A 20,452-nucleotide genomic window follows, 5' to 3' on the forward strand; every position below is an offset into this window, starting at 1 on the left:
GTCCTCCTCCTGAAGGCCTTTGAATATAGAAGGCCTCTTGGAGTTATCCCGAAGGTCTTTTAATTGAGGAGATTTGGAATATGCAAGACCTACCGATGGTCATTAAATATAGAAAACCTCCTGAAGGAGATCTCTGAAGGCCTTCTAATATGGAAGCTCTTCTGAAGGCGTTCTAATTTAGAAGTCCTAATTTCGGAGACCTTCTGAAAGTCTTCTGGTTTAAGAGATCTCCCGAAGGTCTTCTAATATAAAAGATTTCTTGAAAGTATTTATAGCAGACCTCCTGAAGCTCTGTTCAATTTGAACACCTCTAGAAGGTCTCCTATTATAGAAGACCTCCAGAAGATCATCTAGAAGCCATACCGAAAGTATTCTATTTAGGGAGACTTCCTGAAGGATGATGACCTCCAGAGGGTTTTCTAATATAAAAAAAACTTAAGCGTCTTCTAATATAGAAGCCTTTCTGAAGTCCAAGGCATTCCAATTGCGAAGACCTCCTAATTTTCTCTTCTAATTTTAAAGACCTTCTAAAGGTCTTCTAATTCTGAAGACCTCTTGTCTTGCTTTATATTAGAAAATACTCTGGAGGTCATCTATATTAGAAGATCTCCAAAGGGTCATCTAATATAGAAGCCCCCCTGAAAGTCTTCTATTTAGGGAGACCTGAAGTCTTCTAATATAGATGACCTTCAGAGGGTTTTCACTATAAAAGACCTCCTAAGGGTTTTCTAATATAGAAGACTTTCAGAAGGTCCAATTGAGGAGACATCCTGACAGTCTTCCAAATTATTTTCTAATTGTAAAAACCTCTTGTAGGTCTTCTAATTTTAAGACCTCCCAAAGGACTTCTAATTCTGAAGTCCTCTTGAAGGTCTTCTGAACTTGAAGTCCTTCAGAAGCAAATTATAGAAGACCTTTTGCGGATCTTTTAATTTAATATAGATCTTCTAATTTTGGAGACCGCCTCAAGGTCCTTTTATTTAGAAACCCTACTGAAGTTATTTATTGAAGACATCTTGAGTGTTTTCAAATTTAGAAGATTTCCTGAAGGTCTTCTATTTATTTTAAAGACCTCCTGAATGTATTCTAGTTTTGAAGACCTCCTGAAGTTTTTCTAAATGAGGAGAATTTCGGAAAGTCTCCTTCAATAGAAGACTTCCTGAAGGTACTGTAATATAAAAAACAATCGGAAAAAGTTAGGTCTCCACAAATCTTCTTTATTTATTTAATTTATTAATCTATTACTTTTTGTCTGTAATCCTTTACTTATTTCAAATTCATGACGAGAGCAAACAGGGTATAGGTATTTTTACAGGCCACAATGAAGGCGTTGTTGTTAATGCGAAACAGCCAGGCGGTGACATAAATACGTCTCGATGAATTTTCAATAAAAATTCGAAGATTTTTCTTAAATTCCAAATCCTGATCCATCCAATTGCACGAGAACAGGGCATGGGCAATGTCCTGGAAGGCATCTTCAAGTAGAGTGCCATAATAGCAGCTGGGCAATATCTCACACATGACCCCAATCAAATGGGTGCTATAATAGGACAAAGTGATGACGTCATTGCGCACAAAGATGACCATGTAGACCAAAATGACACACATATTGAGGCCACACAAGAGGATTTGGAAAAACATATAAACCGAGATGATCTCTTCAAGAATTTGGCGGTACCTATAGAAACATATTTGAAGGAGTATAAATTTAGTTTTCTTTTACATTTCAAGGGACAACTTACTCCAGCAGATCCTCGTGATCCCTTATGCATTCCAATAGCTGTTGATTATTTTCCCTTTGAGTTTTTTGGGGATCATGACCTATTTTGGCCACACGCCTCGCCAACATATCCACCTGGCCCCGCAGCAGAGCCAAATGCGATGAGGCAAAGGTGTCATTGACAATATTTTGCACCAAAGTAAAATTCACACCCAGCAGTTGGTAGACATGGGCAATAACGTAGTTTTTGGTATTGGCATAGGGATCAAAGGGAAAATAGGCCTTATATTGTATCCGCCAATTACCCAGGAGACCAGCTACAACCAATGATAGTTCACCAAACAGACTTAAAAACCCACAGATGACATAGAACAGACGAATGACAAATCGAACTTGGGGATACACGACATTTTTCATGTAGTCCACTTCTTCGGTGGAACGTACACGTTCATCCTGGCGCCGTATGATGGTGAACATATCGGTGACCTTGTTCAAACGCCACCAAATTGCCATTGTCTTGATGGAGCACACCGTCGATGTGAGAGTAATGCTGAGACTTTGCATTAACTCCTTGAGCGAAGAACTTGACACCAGACCCAAAATCAAATGGAGAGGATATCCAATCATGAGAATGGTAACCACCGCAAAGGAGTAGATCCAATAGAGGGCTTTGTATTTGACATTCGGTGGTGTCATCATGCCCAGTATGGGCCAACAGGCAAAATGGGCCCAAAACAAAGATTTGGTGTGTAGTTTTGTCTCCGACATGACGAGAGGGAATGGATAACGCGTTGAGAACCTCCAAACTGAATTCCGTTATATTTAAATGTTTCGAACTGAATGTGACTTCCTTGTCAAAGGAGCCGGGTTTTTATAAGGCATGAAGGATATGTTCCTTTGACATTTATTTTAATTTATCATTTAGTTTTTTTTTTATTATTTTATTTAATACTTGATGACATCTCATTATTTAGTAATATCCCGGCAATTACCTTTTAACCCTTTTTGCGAAACAATTAGGGTCTGTCTGTCTTATCAAATTTTAATGAGTTGAGGTGACATAACACTTACGTGCTATCAGAACTGGACACGTGCTAAAGGCTGGAGTGGGGGATAAGGAACTGAATTAAATAATAATAGTGGTCCTTAAAAAAATGAGGACTTACATTCGTCACTGACACACTGAAATTCATTTTATTTAAAAAGAGGTAGAAGAAGTTTAAATGTAACAAACAGTCGTTCTCTCATTCGTCACCGGTCCTCTGAAATTTAAATTTAGAATTTATATGCAACTAGCAAGTGTCGGCTACTTCGTCAATGAAAATACCACCTTAAAATGTTAAAAACGATTCGTGGTATAATTTTTTCAGTTTGACATTTTTTTAAATTAAATCGCAATAAATTTTCCGGCTTTTACGGCATAAAGGCAGCTGCAAAACCACCTTCATATCTCAACCACAGCCACTAACAGTGACATCCCTGTGAAATTTCAGAATCGTAGCTCTTTTTCTTCACCCAATACTAAAGCTAGTACCATTCTGTACATTTCATATAAGTTTAGTATTCATTTAGAAAACATTAATCAAATCTCAATCCTAGACACCAACAGTTATCGCAATATAAAATTTTCGAACAATTATAGTACTTTTTTCAAAAACCACCTCCATCTTTACCACAAACACCAACAATGACTTCTATATAAAATTTCAGGATTTCAGCTCTATTCCTTCGCACAATACTAAATATAGTACTTTTCGTGTATTTATAGTACACATTTTCAATCCAACCTCCAAATATCAACCTCAGATACCAACAGAGACCTCGATATCAAATGTGGGCATTCCAGCCTTATTCCTTCACCCAACCCCAAATTTAGTACTTTTCGTAAAGATATGGGACGGGTTTTAAAAACCATTGCTAAATCTCAATCAATCCCAGATACCAACAGTGGCCTCAATATAAAATTTGAGGATACAATCAGTAATCTAAATATTAAATTCCAGCTTCATCCGTTTACCTTTAACCAAACTGTTCCCATTTTAGTACCAATGAGTACAGTTCGCACAATTAGTACACATTTCCAAAACCTCCTTCGTATCCCAACCACTGACACCAACAGAGGCCTCAATATCAAATTTCGGGATTTCACCTCTATCCCTTTATCCAATACCCTATTTAGTACAATTAAGTACTTTTCGAACAATTGTAATACACATTTCATATTTCGAATTTTCAAAAACCCTGCTTTATCTTACCCCTACCACTAACACATGCAAAATGTGGGTCCGTTTCGTCTTGGCTTTGAAGAATCCCTCAGTTAGTCACTCACTTTTTACTCTATATACAGGGTGAGATGAAAAAACTGCAAACTAACTTCAGACTGCTGTTATTTCTAAGCCACTTGTCCGACAGCTGTTAAAATTATTCCAGCGACAGCTCATTATATTGTTTACAAACGTACAAACGCATTTTTTTGAGAAGTTTCCAGAAAAAAAGTTATTCGTGATGGAATTCAAGCGTCATAGTGTGATTTCTTTATATTTGGCTGGAAAACCACAAGTGGCTATTGTAAAGCACTCCAGCATTTAAATGTGAATAAATCTTTTGTGTCTCGTACCATCGCTCGTTACCGTGATATTGGTAGCGTAGCCAGACGTCAAGGAAGTGGACGGAAGAAAACACCAACATCAGCTGAAATGGTTCGAGAAGTAAAGAAGCGACTTCAACGAAACCCGCGTCGCAGTGGCCGAAAAATGGCTCGTGAGCTGAACATATCGCAATATTCCATTCGTCAAATATTGAAAAATGAGCTCGGGGTAAAGCCATGGAAATTCCAAAAAGTGCAACAACTTACACCGCAATAGAAAGAAAATAGACTCAAAAGAGCTAAAGAGTTGCTTCGCTTGGCCGAAAGTGTTGAACTGTCGAATTTGGGTTTCTCCGATGAGAAAACGTTCGTGGTCCCGCAGTTTGTTAACAAACAAAATTATCGTGTTTATTTGCCAAAGAAGTCAGCTGAAAATGAGCACCGTCGGTTGGCCACCAGAACTCAAGCGCCAGCCATGGTTATGGTGTTGGCCGCCATAACAGCCGATGGTCGCTCTCCGCTCCGAATATTATCGCGAAAATATTCTGGAGGCTGTATTAAAGCCTTAGGCACGCAAATATTTTGGCCTCAGACCTTGGACATTCCAACAGGACTCAGCACTATCGCACTCAGCACAGCAAAATTAGATTCCTCGCTTCCTTTTCCAGCACACAATGGCTACCAAAATCTCCGGATACCAATCCGTTGGACTATTGTGTCTGGAGTATTTTGGAAAGCAAGATTGGCACTAAAAAATGTCAAAATGTCGATCACCACAAGCAAGCGCTTCGCCGGGAATGGGCCAAAATACCGGAGGGCAACATTCGGGCAGCGTGTGATGGTTTCATTGGCCGTTTGAAGGCCATAATTCGTGTCAAAGGTAACCAATCTAAATCTAAACTTATTCTAAAATGTGATGCTTTTCCGACATTTTTTGCTTTCTTTCAATAAAATTTTAAAAAAATTTAAAAATGATGGCGTTTGACTTTGTTGCAGTTTTGTTTTATCTCACCTTGTATACCTTCACCCAATACCAAATTTAGTACTATTTTGTACTCTTCGTAAAATTATGGTACACATTCCAGAAATCACCTTTATATCTCAATTCCACATACTAACAGTTAACACAATATCAAATTTGAGGATTCCAGCCCTACCCGTCACCCAATACCAAATTTAGTGCTTTTCGTAGAAATATATGACGCATGTTCGAAACAACCTTCATATCTCAATATCAGATACCATCATAGATCCCAATATCAAATTTCCTGATTCCAGCTCTATTCGATCACCCAGTACTAAATTAAGTACTATTTAGTACTTTTCGTACAATTATAGTACACATATACAAAATCACCTCCACATTGCAATCGCTGATACCAGCAGAGACCTCTTTATCATATTTAAGTATTCCAGACCTCTTACTTCATCCAATAACAAATTGAGTACTTTTTGTACAAATAAAGGACGCATTTCCAGAACCACCTCCATATCTCTATCTCAGATACCAACAGAAACCCCAATATCAAATTTTGGGATTCCTATCCCTTCAATACCAAATATCGTATAATGCTGTACTTTTCGTAAAATTTCGGAAATGTGTACTAAACATTTCCGAAAGTGCCTTAATATGTACAGGCTACACATGATCAGCAAAAATAATACAAAATTTCAAACTGCAAACACTATCTGTTACCCAGTACCAAATTTAGCACTTTTCGTGCGCTCGCGGTACACATTTCCAATACCACCTCCATATTTTAGCCACAGACACCAACAGTGACATCCATATAAATTTTCAGGATTTCTAAAAATTAAATTTCAGAATTTCATCTACATCCCTTTACCCAATACCAAATACAGTGTTATTCAGTACTTTTCGTACGATAATGGCACACGTTTCCAAAACCACCTTCATATACCAAACTTAGATATAACATCCACATTATTTATGCTTCAATTTTAGCGATGTGTTATAAATCCTCATATTTTGACAATTTTGTGAGCTTTAACTTCGAAAATTATTTATCCTTGTTTTCCATGGTCGCAAATCACTTCATATTCATGACGAGAGCGAACAAAGTATAGGCATTCTTACAGGCTATCAAAAAGGCATTGTTATTTATGCGAAACAGCCAGGCAGTGACATAAATACGACGTTTGGCCTGTTCGGCAACGATGCGAAGATTCTTTTTAAATTCCAAAGTTTGTTTGGGCCAATTGCACGAGAACAAGGCATAGGCCAAATCTTCAAATTCATCTTCCAGTAGAGTACCATAATAGCAACTGGGAAGTATTTCGAATATCATCGATGTCAGATACGAGACATAATAGGCCAGGGTGAAAATGTCTCTGACAAAGAGTATGATGAACACCAAAACGACGCACATGTTGAGGGCAGCGATTAATATCTGGAAGAACATGTAAATGGAAATGATTTCTTCCAATTGGCGGCGATATCTACAAGGGAACCCAGTGTAAGAGAGAGAGAGAGAGAGAGAGAGAGATGGATAAAGAGAGAATTAAATTTCTGCCAAAATTGAATTTTGTTTGATATCCTTCCAACTTACTCCAGCAGATCCTTGTGGACCTTGATGCACTCCAGTAACTCTTGATTATTTTCCTCACGACTCTTTTTCGGATCATGACCAATTTTCGTCACCCGAATATTCAACATACGAACCTGACTTCGCAGCAAGCAGAGGTGGGAGGCCCCAAATGTGTCATTGACCACATTTTGCAAAATCAAATAGGAGATACCAATAAACTGATACAAATGGGCAGCCATATAGTTTTTTGTGCTGGCAAAGACATCAAACGGAAAATAGGCCTTGTACATTAAATTCCAAGTACCCAAGAGGCCCGTAACCAATACCGCCGACTCTCCCGATATGCCAATGAAGGTACACAAAATGGAAAATAGCAAAATGATGCGTCTAACCGGTGGATATACCTCTTTTCGGAGATAGGCTATCTCTTCGTGGCTCGTAAAACGTTGATCCTGCCGCTGAATAATTTCAAACATAACATCGACCTTATTGAAACGCCACCAAATCGCAATGGTCTTCATGGCACAAACGCTACAGGTGAAATTTATCGCCACATTTTGTATAATCTCATACATGGTGGTACTGGTGAAGAGGCCAAAAATCAGATGCAGCGGATAGCCAATGGTAACAAAGATGTTCAGCAAAATTGAGTAGATCCAATACAGGGGACGATAGTTGTCCGGTGGAGACATACCCAAAATCCGCCATGCTATGAAATGAGTTTTGAACAAGGCTTTGGTATTCGGCTCTTCGGTCATTATTTACTCGAATCGATAGATTATGTGCGAAATGAAGCTCCAGGAGCAACTGAACCTTCAAATGTAAACACCGTTTTATATATAAGGCAAGATGAGGCACAGGCTGAAACGCAAAATAGCTCAAATTTTTAAAGGACCAACAGATTTGTGTCCAAATTATTCTAAAGAATCAACAGGTAAATATTGGAGGAATTTTAAGGGACTAACGGAGCTACATTCAGAGATTTTTGAATGACCAATTGAGCTTTATCTGAGACTTTTAAAGGATCAAAAGGGCCATATCCGATATTTTTTAAAGGATCAACAGAAACATATCCGGGAACTTTTAAAGCACCAATAGAGCTATATCAGTGTATTTTTACAGGACCAAAAGAAGTATTTGGATTTGGGAGGACATCTGAGCTACATCTGAGCTATATCCGATGACTATTAAAATACCAAGAAGGATACATCTGTAATTATTAAAGGACCAATAGAGTCATATCCGGGGCCTTTCAAAGGACCAACAAAGACATATTCGAGGATTTTCAGAGCACCAATAGAGCTATATCCGAGGATTTTTACAGGGCCAACAGAGCAACAATCGTGAATTAAAAAAAATGGTCAACTTTTTTTTGTGATCCTGAGTATTTTAAGAACCAACAGTGCATTATCCGCAAAGTTTCCGAAGGATCATATCCGAGAAGTTTGTTTAAGAATCGACTGAACGAAGATTTTGAAGGACTAACTGAGCGTTATTCGACGACTTTTTAAGGACTAATATCCCGCATTTCTTGAAGGATTAACCGAATTATATCCGAAGATTTTTAAGGAAAAAACTGAGCTACAATCGTACATTTTTAAAAAAATCTTCCAAGAATTTCATGATCGTGACCAGCAGAATTATATCCGGTAAATTTTAAAGGGCAATATCCGGAAATTTTTAAAGAGTCACCAGAGATATAATCGTTGATTTTATAGGACCATCAAATCCATATTCATGGATTTTTAAAAGGACAAGCAGAGCTGTAGCCTTTTATTGTTGAAAGGACCAGTAGGGCAGAAATCGTTGGTTTTCAAGGGCCGCCAGAGATAAATTCGCAGATTTCTAAAGGATCACCAGAGCTATAATTTCTGATCCTTTTTAAAGGTCAATCATACATATTTGCTTTTTTATGTACCACAGGGCAAAAACCACAGAAAGTACCACTAAACCTATATTTGTAAAAGGATACAGAACTAAAGCTACTGCCTTCGTTATAAGATAGGACATCGACAGACAATTTCGGTTTTCAAAACTGGATACTAGTTGTAAAGAACACAGAATTAATCCTTTTTATACCCACGGAGGAAATGAAGAATGGGCTATCCTTTCTTGACAAGTCTAGAAAAGACCAAAACATATTCTAAGCAAATCGGAAAAGAAAAGATTCAAGCAACACACTGCAACAACTAATCCGAAGATGGAAAAATTCCAGGGAAGGTGTTGATAACAAGCCACTAGATCAAGCACCCAAAGGAATTTTGAGTTCTTAGGGTTTTTTTAATCCTTAACTAGACTACTGAGTACTTCTACAGTCAGTTAGAGCCCATGATCGGAATCTTTTGTCTTCGGCAAAAATTGTGAAGAAATGGCAAATTATCTATGGGTAGGGGACGGAACTATGATACAATCCTTATGGGCGGAGCATGGAGAAATACAATACCTAATTTTTTGAGAGGCGGAAAGATAAAGACAAGATAAAGAACCCAAAAATATAGGTTGACAAATCGAGTATGACAGATCAGAGGGCTTGAGAAGATGTCGCGGACTCAAAAGTACCTTGCATATATCTTACGAAGTAATGAGTATACCCATTATTTGGTAATGACATTTTCCGCTAGGCCATAGATGGCAATCAGAGGAGTCCGCGATATCTTCTCAAATATTTTAAAATATTAAATATTTTTAGAGGAATATCTCATTATTTTCAAGCTTTTTTGCCAATGCTGAGTGTATATAGTTGTCATTATTTTTCGGGTACTGGTAATGCAGAGGGTGTGTGGCTGTCATTAGTAATGTCCTGAAACGGATTTGGTCCAAAGATACCTAGGGTCTAAAAAAACCGTTATTTCGATGAGGCCGTATCAAATGATATATAACCTCTCTAGCCATATGACTGAGGGTATAAAAAGCCATTATTTGGTAATGAAATTTTTTCTGGGAGTAATAGATAGATTGGCAAACCAAGCACAGCAAATGAACTTCCAAGAATGTCGCCTACCAAAAAATCTCATTACCAAATAAGGGGTTTATTAAGTATTTTAACACCATAAGTAGTTATAAAACAGGGACAAGTCACAGCCAACAAGACCCAGTAAATAAGTTGATCTATTTTTAAAACACTACTCAGTAAAAATACACATTTCAAAGCGGTTCACAAAACCCTTATTTTATGGCACGAAATATGTATTTCTTTGGCCACTTAAAATTATCGACTTCTAATGGACAAAAAATAAGTACACTTTTCATACCTGATTGGTAATGAGTATTTTTGCTGGGTGTTAGTGCCTAAGAGTGACACATTTGCTTAGCAATCGTTGTTCATTTTGTAGCATTTGAAAGATATCCACTTTTGTATTGTACCTAAAACTACCTAATGCATTTTATTGGCACAGTGTTCTGAAAATCTAAAAAAAAATTAATTTTAATTTAGCTTCATATATTTATTTGGAGGAATTTTTTAGGCTTCCCCTTCCTCAATCACTGTCTTTTCTTTATATCCCATCTTGTCTATATATGTGCGCAACCGTTTTATTTAGTTTCACAGCACTGTTAAGTTAAGTTTTTAGTTTAGGGCGTTTCCAAACTACTTAACACATTTCGTAGGAAAAACTTTTACAAAATATGTTTGTAATTATATACTTGTAGCAAAATGCTTATCACCTTCAAGATCGAATGAAAAAGCGAGACAGAGGGAGAAGGGGAAGTATAAAATGCACCAGTCGACAACTGTTAACGTTAACGACTCACTATAGGTGGGCCTTGAAGCAGTTTTAAAGATATTAATGCAAGTCATTATTGTAAATGGATATAGATTTAAGGTTTAAAAAAATGGAAAAATGCTAGCATAATCTCACATTAGCCATGTTGGGAGTAAAAATTTACTTCTTAGGGACATAAGAACACTAGGGTCCAGTATATAATTTAAAAAACTTACAAAATCTACATTGGAAAAAAAACATAAGTCCAAAATATAATTAAAAACACAATCCCACGGCAGCGGGTTCTACGACACCGGATTGACCCGAAACAACAACGCTCCAGTTTCGGCCAGCGGCTGCCAACCCAGTGTATACATGTTCGTGTTTGTTTATTTTTCTGTTTTGGGAGCAGCACATCCCGGAATGCTTGCTCCGGATTCTTTTGGTCCGTTCCGGGCTTGAGGAAAACCCCGGACCATGGTTCTGTACGGTTTGCCAAAACACCATCCACCATAGATCAGTCTCGGTTCGATGTAATGGATGCAGAGGATGGGTGCATTTTAGAAATTGTTCCGGTTTAACCCGGTTGCGAGATTATAGCGATAGGGACTATGTTGCTTCGTGCTGCACAAACGTAGTCCCCAGTGAGTCCACGACCTCGTCGTCAACTTCCGAGTCGTCGTCGGAGTATGGAACTCCCCCGCAGTCTCCAGAACAGCAACCTTTACCGCAGCACTTAACGCCACATGTTGCTGTTCCAATTCCGGACAATGCATCATTCTTGCAGTTCAATTGCAACGGACTCCGAGGTAAAATTGATGAGATAGTGGATTTTATGAATCGGAGGAATATTAAGATCGCAGCGGTGCAGGAAACCAAGCTCAATGAAAATTGTAGCATACAACGTTGCAATGGTTACAACGTATTGAGGAAAGATCGCACCAGAAGTGGAGGTGGGGGATTAGCGTTCCTGATACACCATTCTGTTCAATACAGACCTATCTCGCTTGAGCTAGTCTCTAGTGACCCGTACATGGAGTGTATGGGGGTAGCAGTCAAGTGTGGTACTGCCGAGGTAGAGGTGCTTAGTGTGTATATCCCGCCGGTTAATAGCTGTGAACCGCGTTACTTGCCTAATATAAGCCCACTTTTGGAAGGCAATAACCGCCTGGTACTAGGGGACTTCAATGCCCACCATGAGTTGTAGCATTCCGTCCTAGGTAATGACCAGAGGGGATCAGCGTTGGCAGAGCAGATTGACTGCTCCACATTTCGCACGGTAAACGAGGATGCCCCCACCCGAATAAGAGGAGAGTGTCACAGTTCGCCAGATTTAACCATCGTGTCACCCGGTCCGATAAATGACGTGACTTGGCAACCCGTCATTTCTCTTGGCTCAGACCATCTCCCGATAATCGTCTCCATCAGCAGATCGCCCGATTTCATAACCTCTGAACGCCGCACTTTCCTTAACCATGGGAAAGCCCACTGGCCCTAGTTCAGAGAGTTCACCAACCTTCGCTTCAGAAAACTGCCCAATCCTTCTGATGTTCAGGTAGCTGAAAGGATTTTCCGGGACATCATCAAAGCTGCAGCCACTCGCTATATACCTGCTGGTCGAATACCCGAAGTAAGACCAAATTTCCCAGCAGAGGCAGCGGGATTAGCGAATGAGCGTGATGAACTCCGACGTACCAACCCTACTGATCCCAGAGTCAGTGAACTGACAGTGGAAGTCAACCGGTTGGTACAGGAGCATAAGCGGAAAAAGTGGCTAGACCATCTGAAGTGTTGCAACATTGGAACCGATTTGAGTAAACTGTGGGTAACGGTAAAGTCACTCTCGAACCCTGGAAAAAAGGATGATAGGACAGCAGTCACATTTAACGACGTAACTGTGACTGATCCGAAGAGGTGCGCTGGCTGTTTTAACCGCCAATTTGTCGAGCACCCCGAGAGTGATAGGGCGAGGCGAAGAATACTACGTCGTATAAGAGCTCTTCCCGCCGAGGATGTACCTCCACAGTTTACGATGGGTGATTTTGCGAATGTCATCCGAAACGCTAAGTCATCTAAAGCGATGGGCCCGGACGGAATATCAATGGTAATGTTGAAGCAACTGGATACGCCGGGAGTTGAGTATTTAACCAAAGTCCTTAACTTGTCGTTAGCCACCAACATAGTTCCCGAAGCCTGGAAAATGGGCAGGGTGGTCCCGCTACTGAAGCCTGGCAAGGATGCCAGCAAAGGCGAATCATACAGGCCAATTTTGCTTTTGTCGCCAGTAGCAAAGACTCTCGAGGCCTTACTCCTCCCCAGTATCAGAGGAAGCTATTCAGTTGCTAACCATCAACACAACAGCATTGCACGCCATATCCACACATATCAGTCGAGGACTCAACCAGAACAGGCCGTGCCACAGAACAGTAGTGGTGGCTCTCGACCTATCAAAGGCCTTTGATACGGTCAACCATGCCAAGCTGTTCGAGGACGTTGAGAACACTACCCTCCGGCAAAGTTTGAAACGTTGGATAGTCAACTATATGTGTGGACGCCAGTCGTACGTGGAATTCCGGAATAAGAAGTCCAAGCCTCGCAGAGTGAAACAGGGAGTTCCCCAAGGTGGGGTGATATCTCCGGAACTGTTTAACCTCTACCTTTCCGGAATTCCGCGCCCTCCAGACGGCATCGAGATCGTAACTTATGCGGATGATTGTACGATCATGGCGTCGGGTCCTGTAGTTGATGACATATGTGTCAGGGTGAATAACTATCTCGCGGAGCTTGCGCCTTCTTCCACGCGAGGAATATGAAAATATCCGCCACTAAATCGACGGCCACACTATTTACCACATGGACTGCGGAGATGAGAACACAGCTGAATGTGCAGGTCGAGGGGCATACAATTCCGACCACCAACTACCCCAAAATGAAATGCCATACTCGGAGTCCACCCCCCATCCAGCTGAAGAACGTCGGCTGCCTAGGCAAACCAGGGTAGTTTTGGCCCAACTACGTTCAGGATGGTGCAGCCGTCTCAATTCGTATTGGGCACAAATTGATGAGGATGTGCGGAACGCCTGCCCAGCGTGCGATACAGGCCCGCACAACACGCTGCACTTGTTTAATTGTCCTGCCAAACCTACCCAACTCCGTCCAGAGGATCTATGGCTACAGCCCATAAAGGTAGCAGAATTCCTAAACCTGGACATTGAGGAAGAACCGGATTAGTCGGAAAAAATAACAACAGAACGTGTAAAACTGCTACAACAACAACAATAATTAAAAACAAGTTAAATAGTATCACTAGGGTCCAGTATATAATTTAAAAAACTTACAAAATCTACATTGGAAAAAAACATAAGTCCAAAATATAATTAAAAACAAGTTAAATAGTATCAGTCGGTTATACCGACAGATGAACACCTACCACTCTCCAGGTAGCAACGGAAATGGTCCGATCTCTACCATGTTTTTAAAAGATCTTGTGTTGATGGAAATATTGAGATGTACCAACTCTGGCATGGAATCAGATATTAATTTCGCCTTTTATGAGTTTCATGGATATTCAAAATTTTGAGCCTTTGTGGGGGAGATACCAAAAGGAGTGTACCGATATCGTCCATCTTCGAACTCGATCTAAGTTTGAAAATAATATTACGATGTACCAAGTTTGAATCAAATCGGATACCCCCTTCGAGAGTTATTGTGCGCATCAGTCAACCAGACAGACAGACACACGGGCGAACATCGCTAGATCGACTCCAAATGTTCTGAAACGGATTTGGTCCAAAGACTTGGGTCCAAAATTATACATTTTTATTAAAAAAAAAATAAAAATTTAAAATTTTTTCAAGACTTTTTTTCCATTTGGTTTGATTTTTGTGCCAAACACAACGAAGTTATGTTTTTGCATTATTAGGACGCGATGAGATCCATAAATTTTCCATTGGCCTGGTAAAAATGGAATTTCCCCACTGCCTCGAATTTAGAGGCTATTGTCCTTTTCTAATCCTTGCCTAGCCATTTTTTTACATTGTATCTTTGTAGACTTGTCAAAAAACGTTCTTTAAATAAATTTAACACCATAAATAACCTGTGCGTATTATATATAACCTCACCGTACTTTGTAACCATGTAATTAAATTTATAAATTGTTGTTATAATAAGCGGCTTTGCCACATACTCTGAGCTGAGCATAGGGTAAGTGTACCAGTAGTCGGCACTTTTAGGATTTTTGCGTTTTCAATCGCTCACAATTCTGAGTGGAACTTTTCAATTATTACAAATTTAATTTATTCAGATTCGAAATTTTGTACAGTTTTTGCAATAATAAATAAAGTTTTAATAACTTTTTATTAAATTTCATAAATTTGTAGTTTTATTAAAACAATGCTTTTTTGCCAGTAGTCGGCACCACTTGCCAATTGTCGGTATGGCATGTTCCAACAGTCGACATACCAATTTTTTTGTAAGAATAATTAATAATAATAATAAATTAATTCATTAAAATATAATATTTTTGTTTAGTTAAACTGATTCGACGTCTTTATTGTACTTTTCTTAAGAATATGGATTGTTGAGGACCTTCACAGACAAAAATTTAATTTTTATTAGAATAATTCATCTTTTCTTAGCGAAATTGTACACAAAGGTAGCTGACAATATATTTGAAGTAAGCAAAATACATTTAGCTATAATAGTTTCATTTATTTGGCCTTAAAAATAAAAAGTGCCGACTACTGGGACATGCCGAACTTAGGCACACTTACCCTATGTGTAATATTATAAACTTTTTAATTGCCTTCATTAACGCCTTCTGAAAAAAGAAACTATGAAACAAAAAAACTGTTTTCACACTCGAAGTGATGAGTAAACAATGACACGGTGAAGAAAGGACACGTTTATTGTGCATTTGAAAAAGAAGTAGAGATCATATCACAAGTGACTATGGAAATTGATAAGTTAAAACATTAAGTTCGGCCGGGCCTTCACCATTGGGTAAAGAAATCATTATTTTATAAATGTATCTGAATTCAAACTTGTTCCACTTTAAACTACAGTAAAACCGTTTGGATAATGCTGTTAAACTTTTCAAAGAACAATAAAATGGGTGAGGCCATTATATGGGGGCCATACCGAAACGAGAACCTTTAAAGACAATTTTATACTTCAAGGATTGTTATCTACCAATTCTTCTTAAATACCAAATTTGGAACAATTTCGTGGGTAAATGTGACTAGGATTATCAAAATACCAAATATCGGTGGGTATCGTTATATGTGAGAACCAACATTTACAATGTTCTGCCACAGGAGCTACAACCCATTGCGAACTACAAATACCCATTTTTGGACAAATCCGTGGAAAAATGTGGTAAAAATCATCAAAACACCGACTATTGGGAGGTAACTTTTTTGTGGGGGCTATACGAAAACGTGGACTTACATATATACTATGTTCCGCCACCGGAGCTAGAATCCATTGCGAACTACAAGTACCAATTTTTGGACAAATTCGTGGAAAAACCATCCAAATGCCGAATATCGGAAGATACACGTATATGGGGCTATACAAAAACGTCGACATATACATACGCTACCGGAGCTAGAGCCCATTATAAATTACAAATTCCAATTTTTTTTTAAGAAATCCGCGGGAAAATGTGGCAAAAATCATCAAAAGACCGACTGAAAAAAGTAAAGAAGCGACTTGATCGAAACCTGCGTTGCAGTGGCCAAAAAATGGCTCGTGAGCTGAACATATCGGAATATTCCATTCGACAAATATTGAAAAATGAGCTCGGGGTAAAGCCATTGAAATTTCAAAAAGTGCAAGAACTTACACCGCAACAGAAAGAAAGTAGACTCAATAGAGCTAAAGAGTTGCTTCGCTTGGCCGAAAGTGGTGAACTGCTGAATTTGGTTTTCTCTCTCTCCGATGAGGAAACATTCGTTGTCCAGCGGTTTGCAAACAAACAAAATGATCGTGTTTACTTGCCAAAGAGGTCAGCTGAAAATGTGCAGAACTCAAGCGCCGACCATGGTGATGGTGTGGGCCGCCGAAACAGCCGAAGGTCGCTCTCCGCTCGTATTAATCAGAATAAATGCCGAATATTATCGCAAAAATATTATGGAGGTGTATTAAAGCCTTGGGCACGCAAACATTTTGGCCGCAGACCTTGGACATTCCAAATGGACTCAGCACCATCGCACTCAGTACGCGCCAAAATGAGGTTCGTTGCTTCATTTCCAGTGCATAATGGCCACCTAAATTTCCGGATACCAATCCTGGACTATTGTGTCTGGAGTATTTTGGAAAGCAAGTTTGGCACTAAAAAATAGCAAAGTGTCGATCACCTCAAGCAAGCGATTCGATTCGCCGGGAATGGGCCAAAATACCGCAGAGCAACATTAGGGCAGCGTGTGACCGTTTCATTGGCCGTTTTAAGGCCATAATTCGTGCCAAAGGTGATCAATTCGAACAAATCTAAACTTATTCTAAAATTAGATGCTATTTCCGACAGTTTTTGCTTTTATTCAATAAAATTTAAAAAAAATATATAAAAAATTATGGCGTTTGACTTCGTTGCAGTTTTTTATCTCACACTGTATATACATACTCTGTGGGATCTAAAATGTAAAATGTATGTAGTCATTACAAAATAATGGGTTTCCGGACCAATTTTTGGTAGTCCCAACTAACTAACAAACCAGCTAACGAAACTATTATTTTCTGCCTGTTTTTACGTTTCTACCTCCCCTAATAAACAAATTCACAAAATCATGAAAATTTTTGTAAAATACTTTATAATATTGCCAGCTCTAATAATATTTTATTACTTTAGATGCTGATACCCGGCCAAAATGAAAGAAATATATCGTTAAATGTTATCCTAGATGCTGAGAAGATATGGAAGATAAAAGTCCTCTCTCATCATTGTGACAGCATGCCTTTTTTCCAGCCAATGCCAAAGGAATTCGAAGGAAACATAAAATCTCATACAACACAATGTAAACTGACACTCATCTCCTAATTCCTCATCTTTTTGTCCTCCATATTTTTTTCTTTTTTTCTTTCTTTTTCTTCACCTCCCAAAAAAAAAAGTTCACAATTCCATAATGATATGATTTGTAGATTTATATTCTCATGGCATTGCCACATTTTTGCCACCATTACAAAGCAGACGAACCATGGAACAGAAGCCATTGTAACATTTATCTATAATTTTTGGCCGGAAGCCAATGACTGTCGATGACATCGACAATGTAACACAGAGCAATGTTTTTGCAAAAAAAAAAATATTGCCCTTTGGAAAAAAAGTAGAAAATGTTAAAAATTGTGTTTAGTTCGGACGAGACGAAATTTGAATAGCCTTCACAATTAGTTAAATATTGAAAGTTTGAAGGTATAACACATTTATAGATTTCGTAACAAACATGCAGAATAACTCATTACAAATCTTATTACTTACCCATCATTTTAATAAGGACATGCCACCCAAAATAAGTTATTTCTCGACTAGAAATAAGGCGACAAATAAGATTTTTTGTAGTAGCCAGAAAATACCTACGTAGGTACATTAACTGTATATTTGGTAAGTACATGTGTCACTTCTAGCACTAGAAGTAATAAAAACTGCATACCATCTGCATTACTAGTAGACCCAAAAATAAGGGCAACTATATACATTTTTCATTACAAAACAAGTAAAAAAGCAGCTAAGTTCCGTCGGGCCGAACTTTTAATACCCTCCACCATTTGGAACGAACTTGAAAAATTTAAAAAAAAAACCGAAAATAACCACTTAAATGAAAACCGTTATATGGGGACTAAAATCATGAAAATACCGAATATCGGGAGGTATCATTATATGGGGGCTATACGAAAACGTGGACCGACATGACCCATTTACAAACTTAACCTGCCTACTGGGAAAATATGCAAAATTTTAGATTTATATCTCAATTCGTTCGAAAAATGATTACAACAGAGAGACAGACGGACAACGCTAAATCTTCTTAGAATATTACGTTGATTGAGATTGAGAATATATATACTTTGTAGGGTCTATTATGAATATTTCGAGGAGTTACAAACGGAATGACAAAACTAATATACCCTCCAAATAATGGTGGAAGGTATACAAATTTAATGAAATTCACAATTTTCCCCCCCTTATTTGTCGACATTAAGTCTCTAAAACAATACCTACAAATTTAGCGTAAAAATAATGAGTTAGCAGGTCATTTCGTAAGTAGTTGCTATTGTCAAAATTGGTAATGAAAATCGTTATTTGCCAATTTCAGGTAGATATTAACTTCCTAAGACATGTTAAAGTGGAGATTCGGTAGGCTGATTTGTAAGGAGTAACTAATGACAAATTTACTTAATAAACCCATTATTTGGTAATGACATTTTTCTTTGCTGGGAGGACGCAGAATGTTTAAAGACTATTGGAACACAATGCAACACAACACACACAGAACACAGGGGCGCCAATTCACCCATATTCACATTTTTATACCCTCAGCCATATGACTAGAGAGGGTATATATCATCTGCTACGGCCAAAACGTGCCTCATCGAATAATGGTTTCAGACCCCATGTCTCATTAGACCAAATCCTTTTCACGATATTTGGAGTCGATCTAGCTATGTCCCTCTGTCTTTCTGCCCGGCTGGCTGCTGCGCACGATAACAGACGAAGGTAGTATCCGGTTTGATCCAAACTTGGTACATAGTAATATTATTGTCAAACTTAAATCGAGTTCGGAGATGGACAATATCGGTCCACTCCTTCTGGTAAATTCCACACAAAATGTTAAGATTTTCAAAGAAAATAATTTACTGCACAGAAAGAGAAAGGATAATCCGATTTTGCTCCAACATGGCAAATTCTAATATTTGCATCAGTGCAAAAATGGACAATATCGGTTGACTCCATCAAGTTCCTGCCCCACAATGGGTCAAAATTTTGAAAAAGTATAACTCTTATAAACTGTGATGTTATAGTCCGATTGTCTTCAAGTATTTCACAATATTTTTATTAACCAAAGGTCTGGTGGAAAGATGGAATGTATCGGTCCATTCCTTCGGTACCTTATGCACAGAGGGTCAAAATTTTGAATAGCTACGAAGCTCATAAAATACGAAATTAACATCCTTTCAGACTTGGCACATCTCCGTATTTCCATAAACAGAAGATCTGTTATAAAGATGTTAGAGATGGGACCATTCTTTCTGGTACCTCCCCCACAAAGGGTTAAAATTTTGAATTACCCAAACGATCATAAAATCCGAAATTTCCGGTTCTCTTCAAATTACACACATAACAATTTTTTATATACCAAGGTCTGGTGTGTATATGGAATATATCGGTCCACTGCTTCTGGTACCTCCCCCACAAAGGGTCAAAATTTTGAATATTCATGAAGTTCATAAAGTACGAAATTAACATCCGATTCCATTCATATTTGGTATATCTTAATATTCTGGTGCCTCAGCCACAAAGGGTCACAATTTCCAATACTTATAGCTGTTATAACTTGCGAAACAAGTCGGCGATTCCTTACAACTTGATATATCTAAATATTTTTTCAACCAGAAACCTGAGACGAATATGGAATTTATCGGAATTTATGATTTCGCATAAAATTTTATATAAATGTTCGATTTCCTTCATTTTTTTGGCATCTTCATCTGTATTAGATGAAGTATGAAAACAGAATATCTGGTACCTCGGGCATATTTCCACATTTTCAAAAAAATTGCATATATCTCATATAAAGTATGGGAAGTAGTCGATAGAGTACAAATCTGGCACGTTGTAATATTTATATCAGTCTTAGGTCAGACACGAGTCGGTCAATATTGGCCAACTACTTCTGAATCG

General features: G+C 38.4%; 3 protein-coding genes across 10 annotated transcripts in view; all 3 read right to left on the bottom strand.

The window, feature by feature from the left end:
• The window catches only part of LOC101899632 (LIM and SH3 domain protein Lasp), a 183,594-nt gene that overhangs the window by 58,734 nt on the left and 104,408 nt on the right, over nt 1-20,452 (bottom strand). The gene's annotated exons all lie outside the window — the stretch shown is intronic.
• On the bottom strand, nt 1,261-2,532 carry LOC131803326 (odorant receptor 59a-like). Its single transcript, XM_059124449.1, has 2 exons — nt 1,743-2,532; nt 1,261-1,678 (listed from the first exon to the last, which is right to left on the bottom strand). Exons 1-2 carry the CDS (start codon nt 2,486-2,488, stop codon nt 1,267-1,269), a joined length of 1,158 nt encoding a protein of 385 aa, XP_058980432.1. The 5' UTR covers nt 2,489-2,532; the 3' UTR covers nt 1,261-1,266.
• LOC101897222 (odorant receptor 59a-like) lies at nt 6,296-7,639 on the bottom strand. Its single transcript, XM_020036353.2, has 2 exons — nt 6,878-7,639; nt 6,296-6,767 (listed from the first exon to the last, which is right to left on the bottom strand). The coding sequence occupies exons 1-2, from the start codon at nt 7,612-7,614 to the stop codon at nt 6,359-6,361; spliced, it is 1,146 nt and encodes a 381-aa protein (XP_019891912.1). The 5' UTR covers nt 7,615-7,639; the 3' UTR covers nt 6,296-6,358.

This window comes from Musca domestica, unplaced genomic scaffold (genome assembly GCF_030504385.1).
Source record: "Musca domestica strain aabys unplaced genomic scaffold, Musca_domestica.polishedcontigs.V.1.1 29, whole genome shotgun sequence".
Lineage (NCBI taxonomy): Eukaryota > Metazoa > Arthropoda > Insecta > Diptera > Muscidae > Musca > Musca domestica.

Bases quoted from the DNA above. Each gene is read 5' to 3' on its own strand.
- LOC131803326 (XM_059124449.1), bottom strand. From the start codon at position 2,488: ATGTCGGAGACAAAACTACACACCAAATCTTTGTTTTGGGCCCATTTT. The intron at 1,679-1,742 runs GTAAGTTGTCCC...ATGTTTCTATAG, and splicing joins GATCACGAGGATCTGCTGGA to GTACCGCCAAATTCTTGAAG.
- LOC101897222 (XM_020036353.2), bottom strand. From the start codon at position 7,614: ATGACCGAAGAGCCGAATACCAAAGCCTTGTTCAAAACTCATTTCATA. The intron at 6,768-6,877 runs GTAAGTTGGAAG...GTTCCCTTGTAG, and splicing joins GTCCACAAGGATCTGCTGGA to ATATCGCCGCCAATTGGAAG.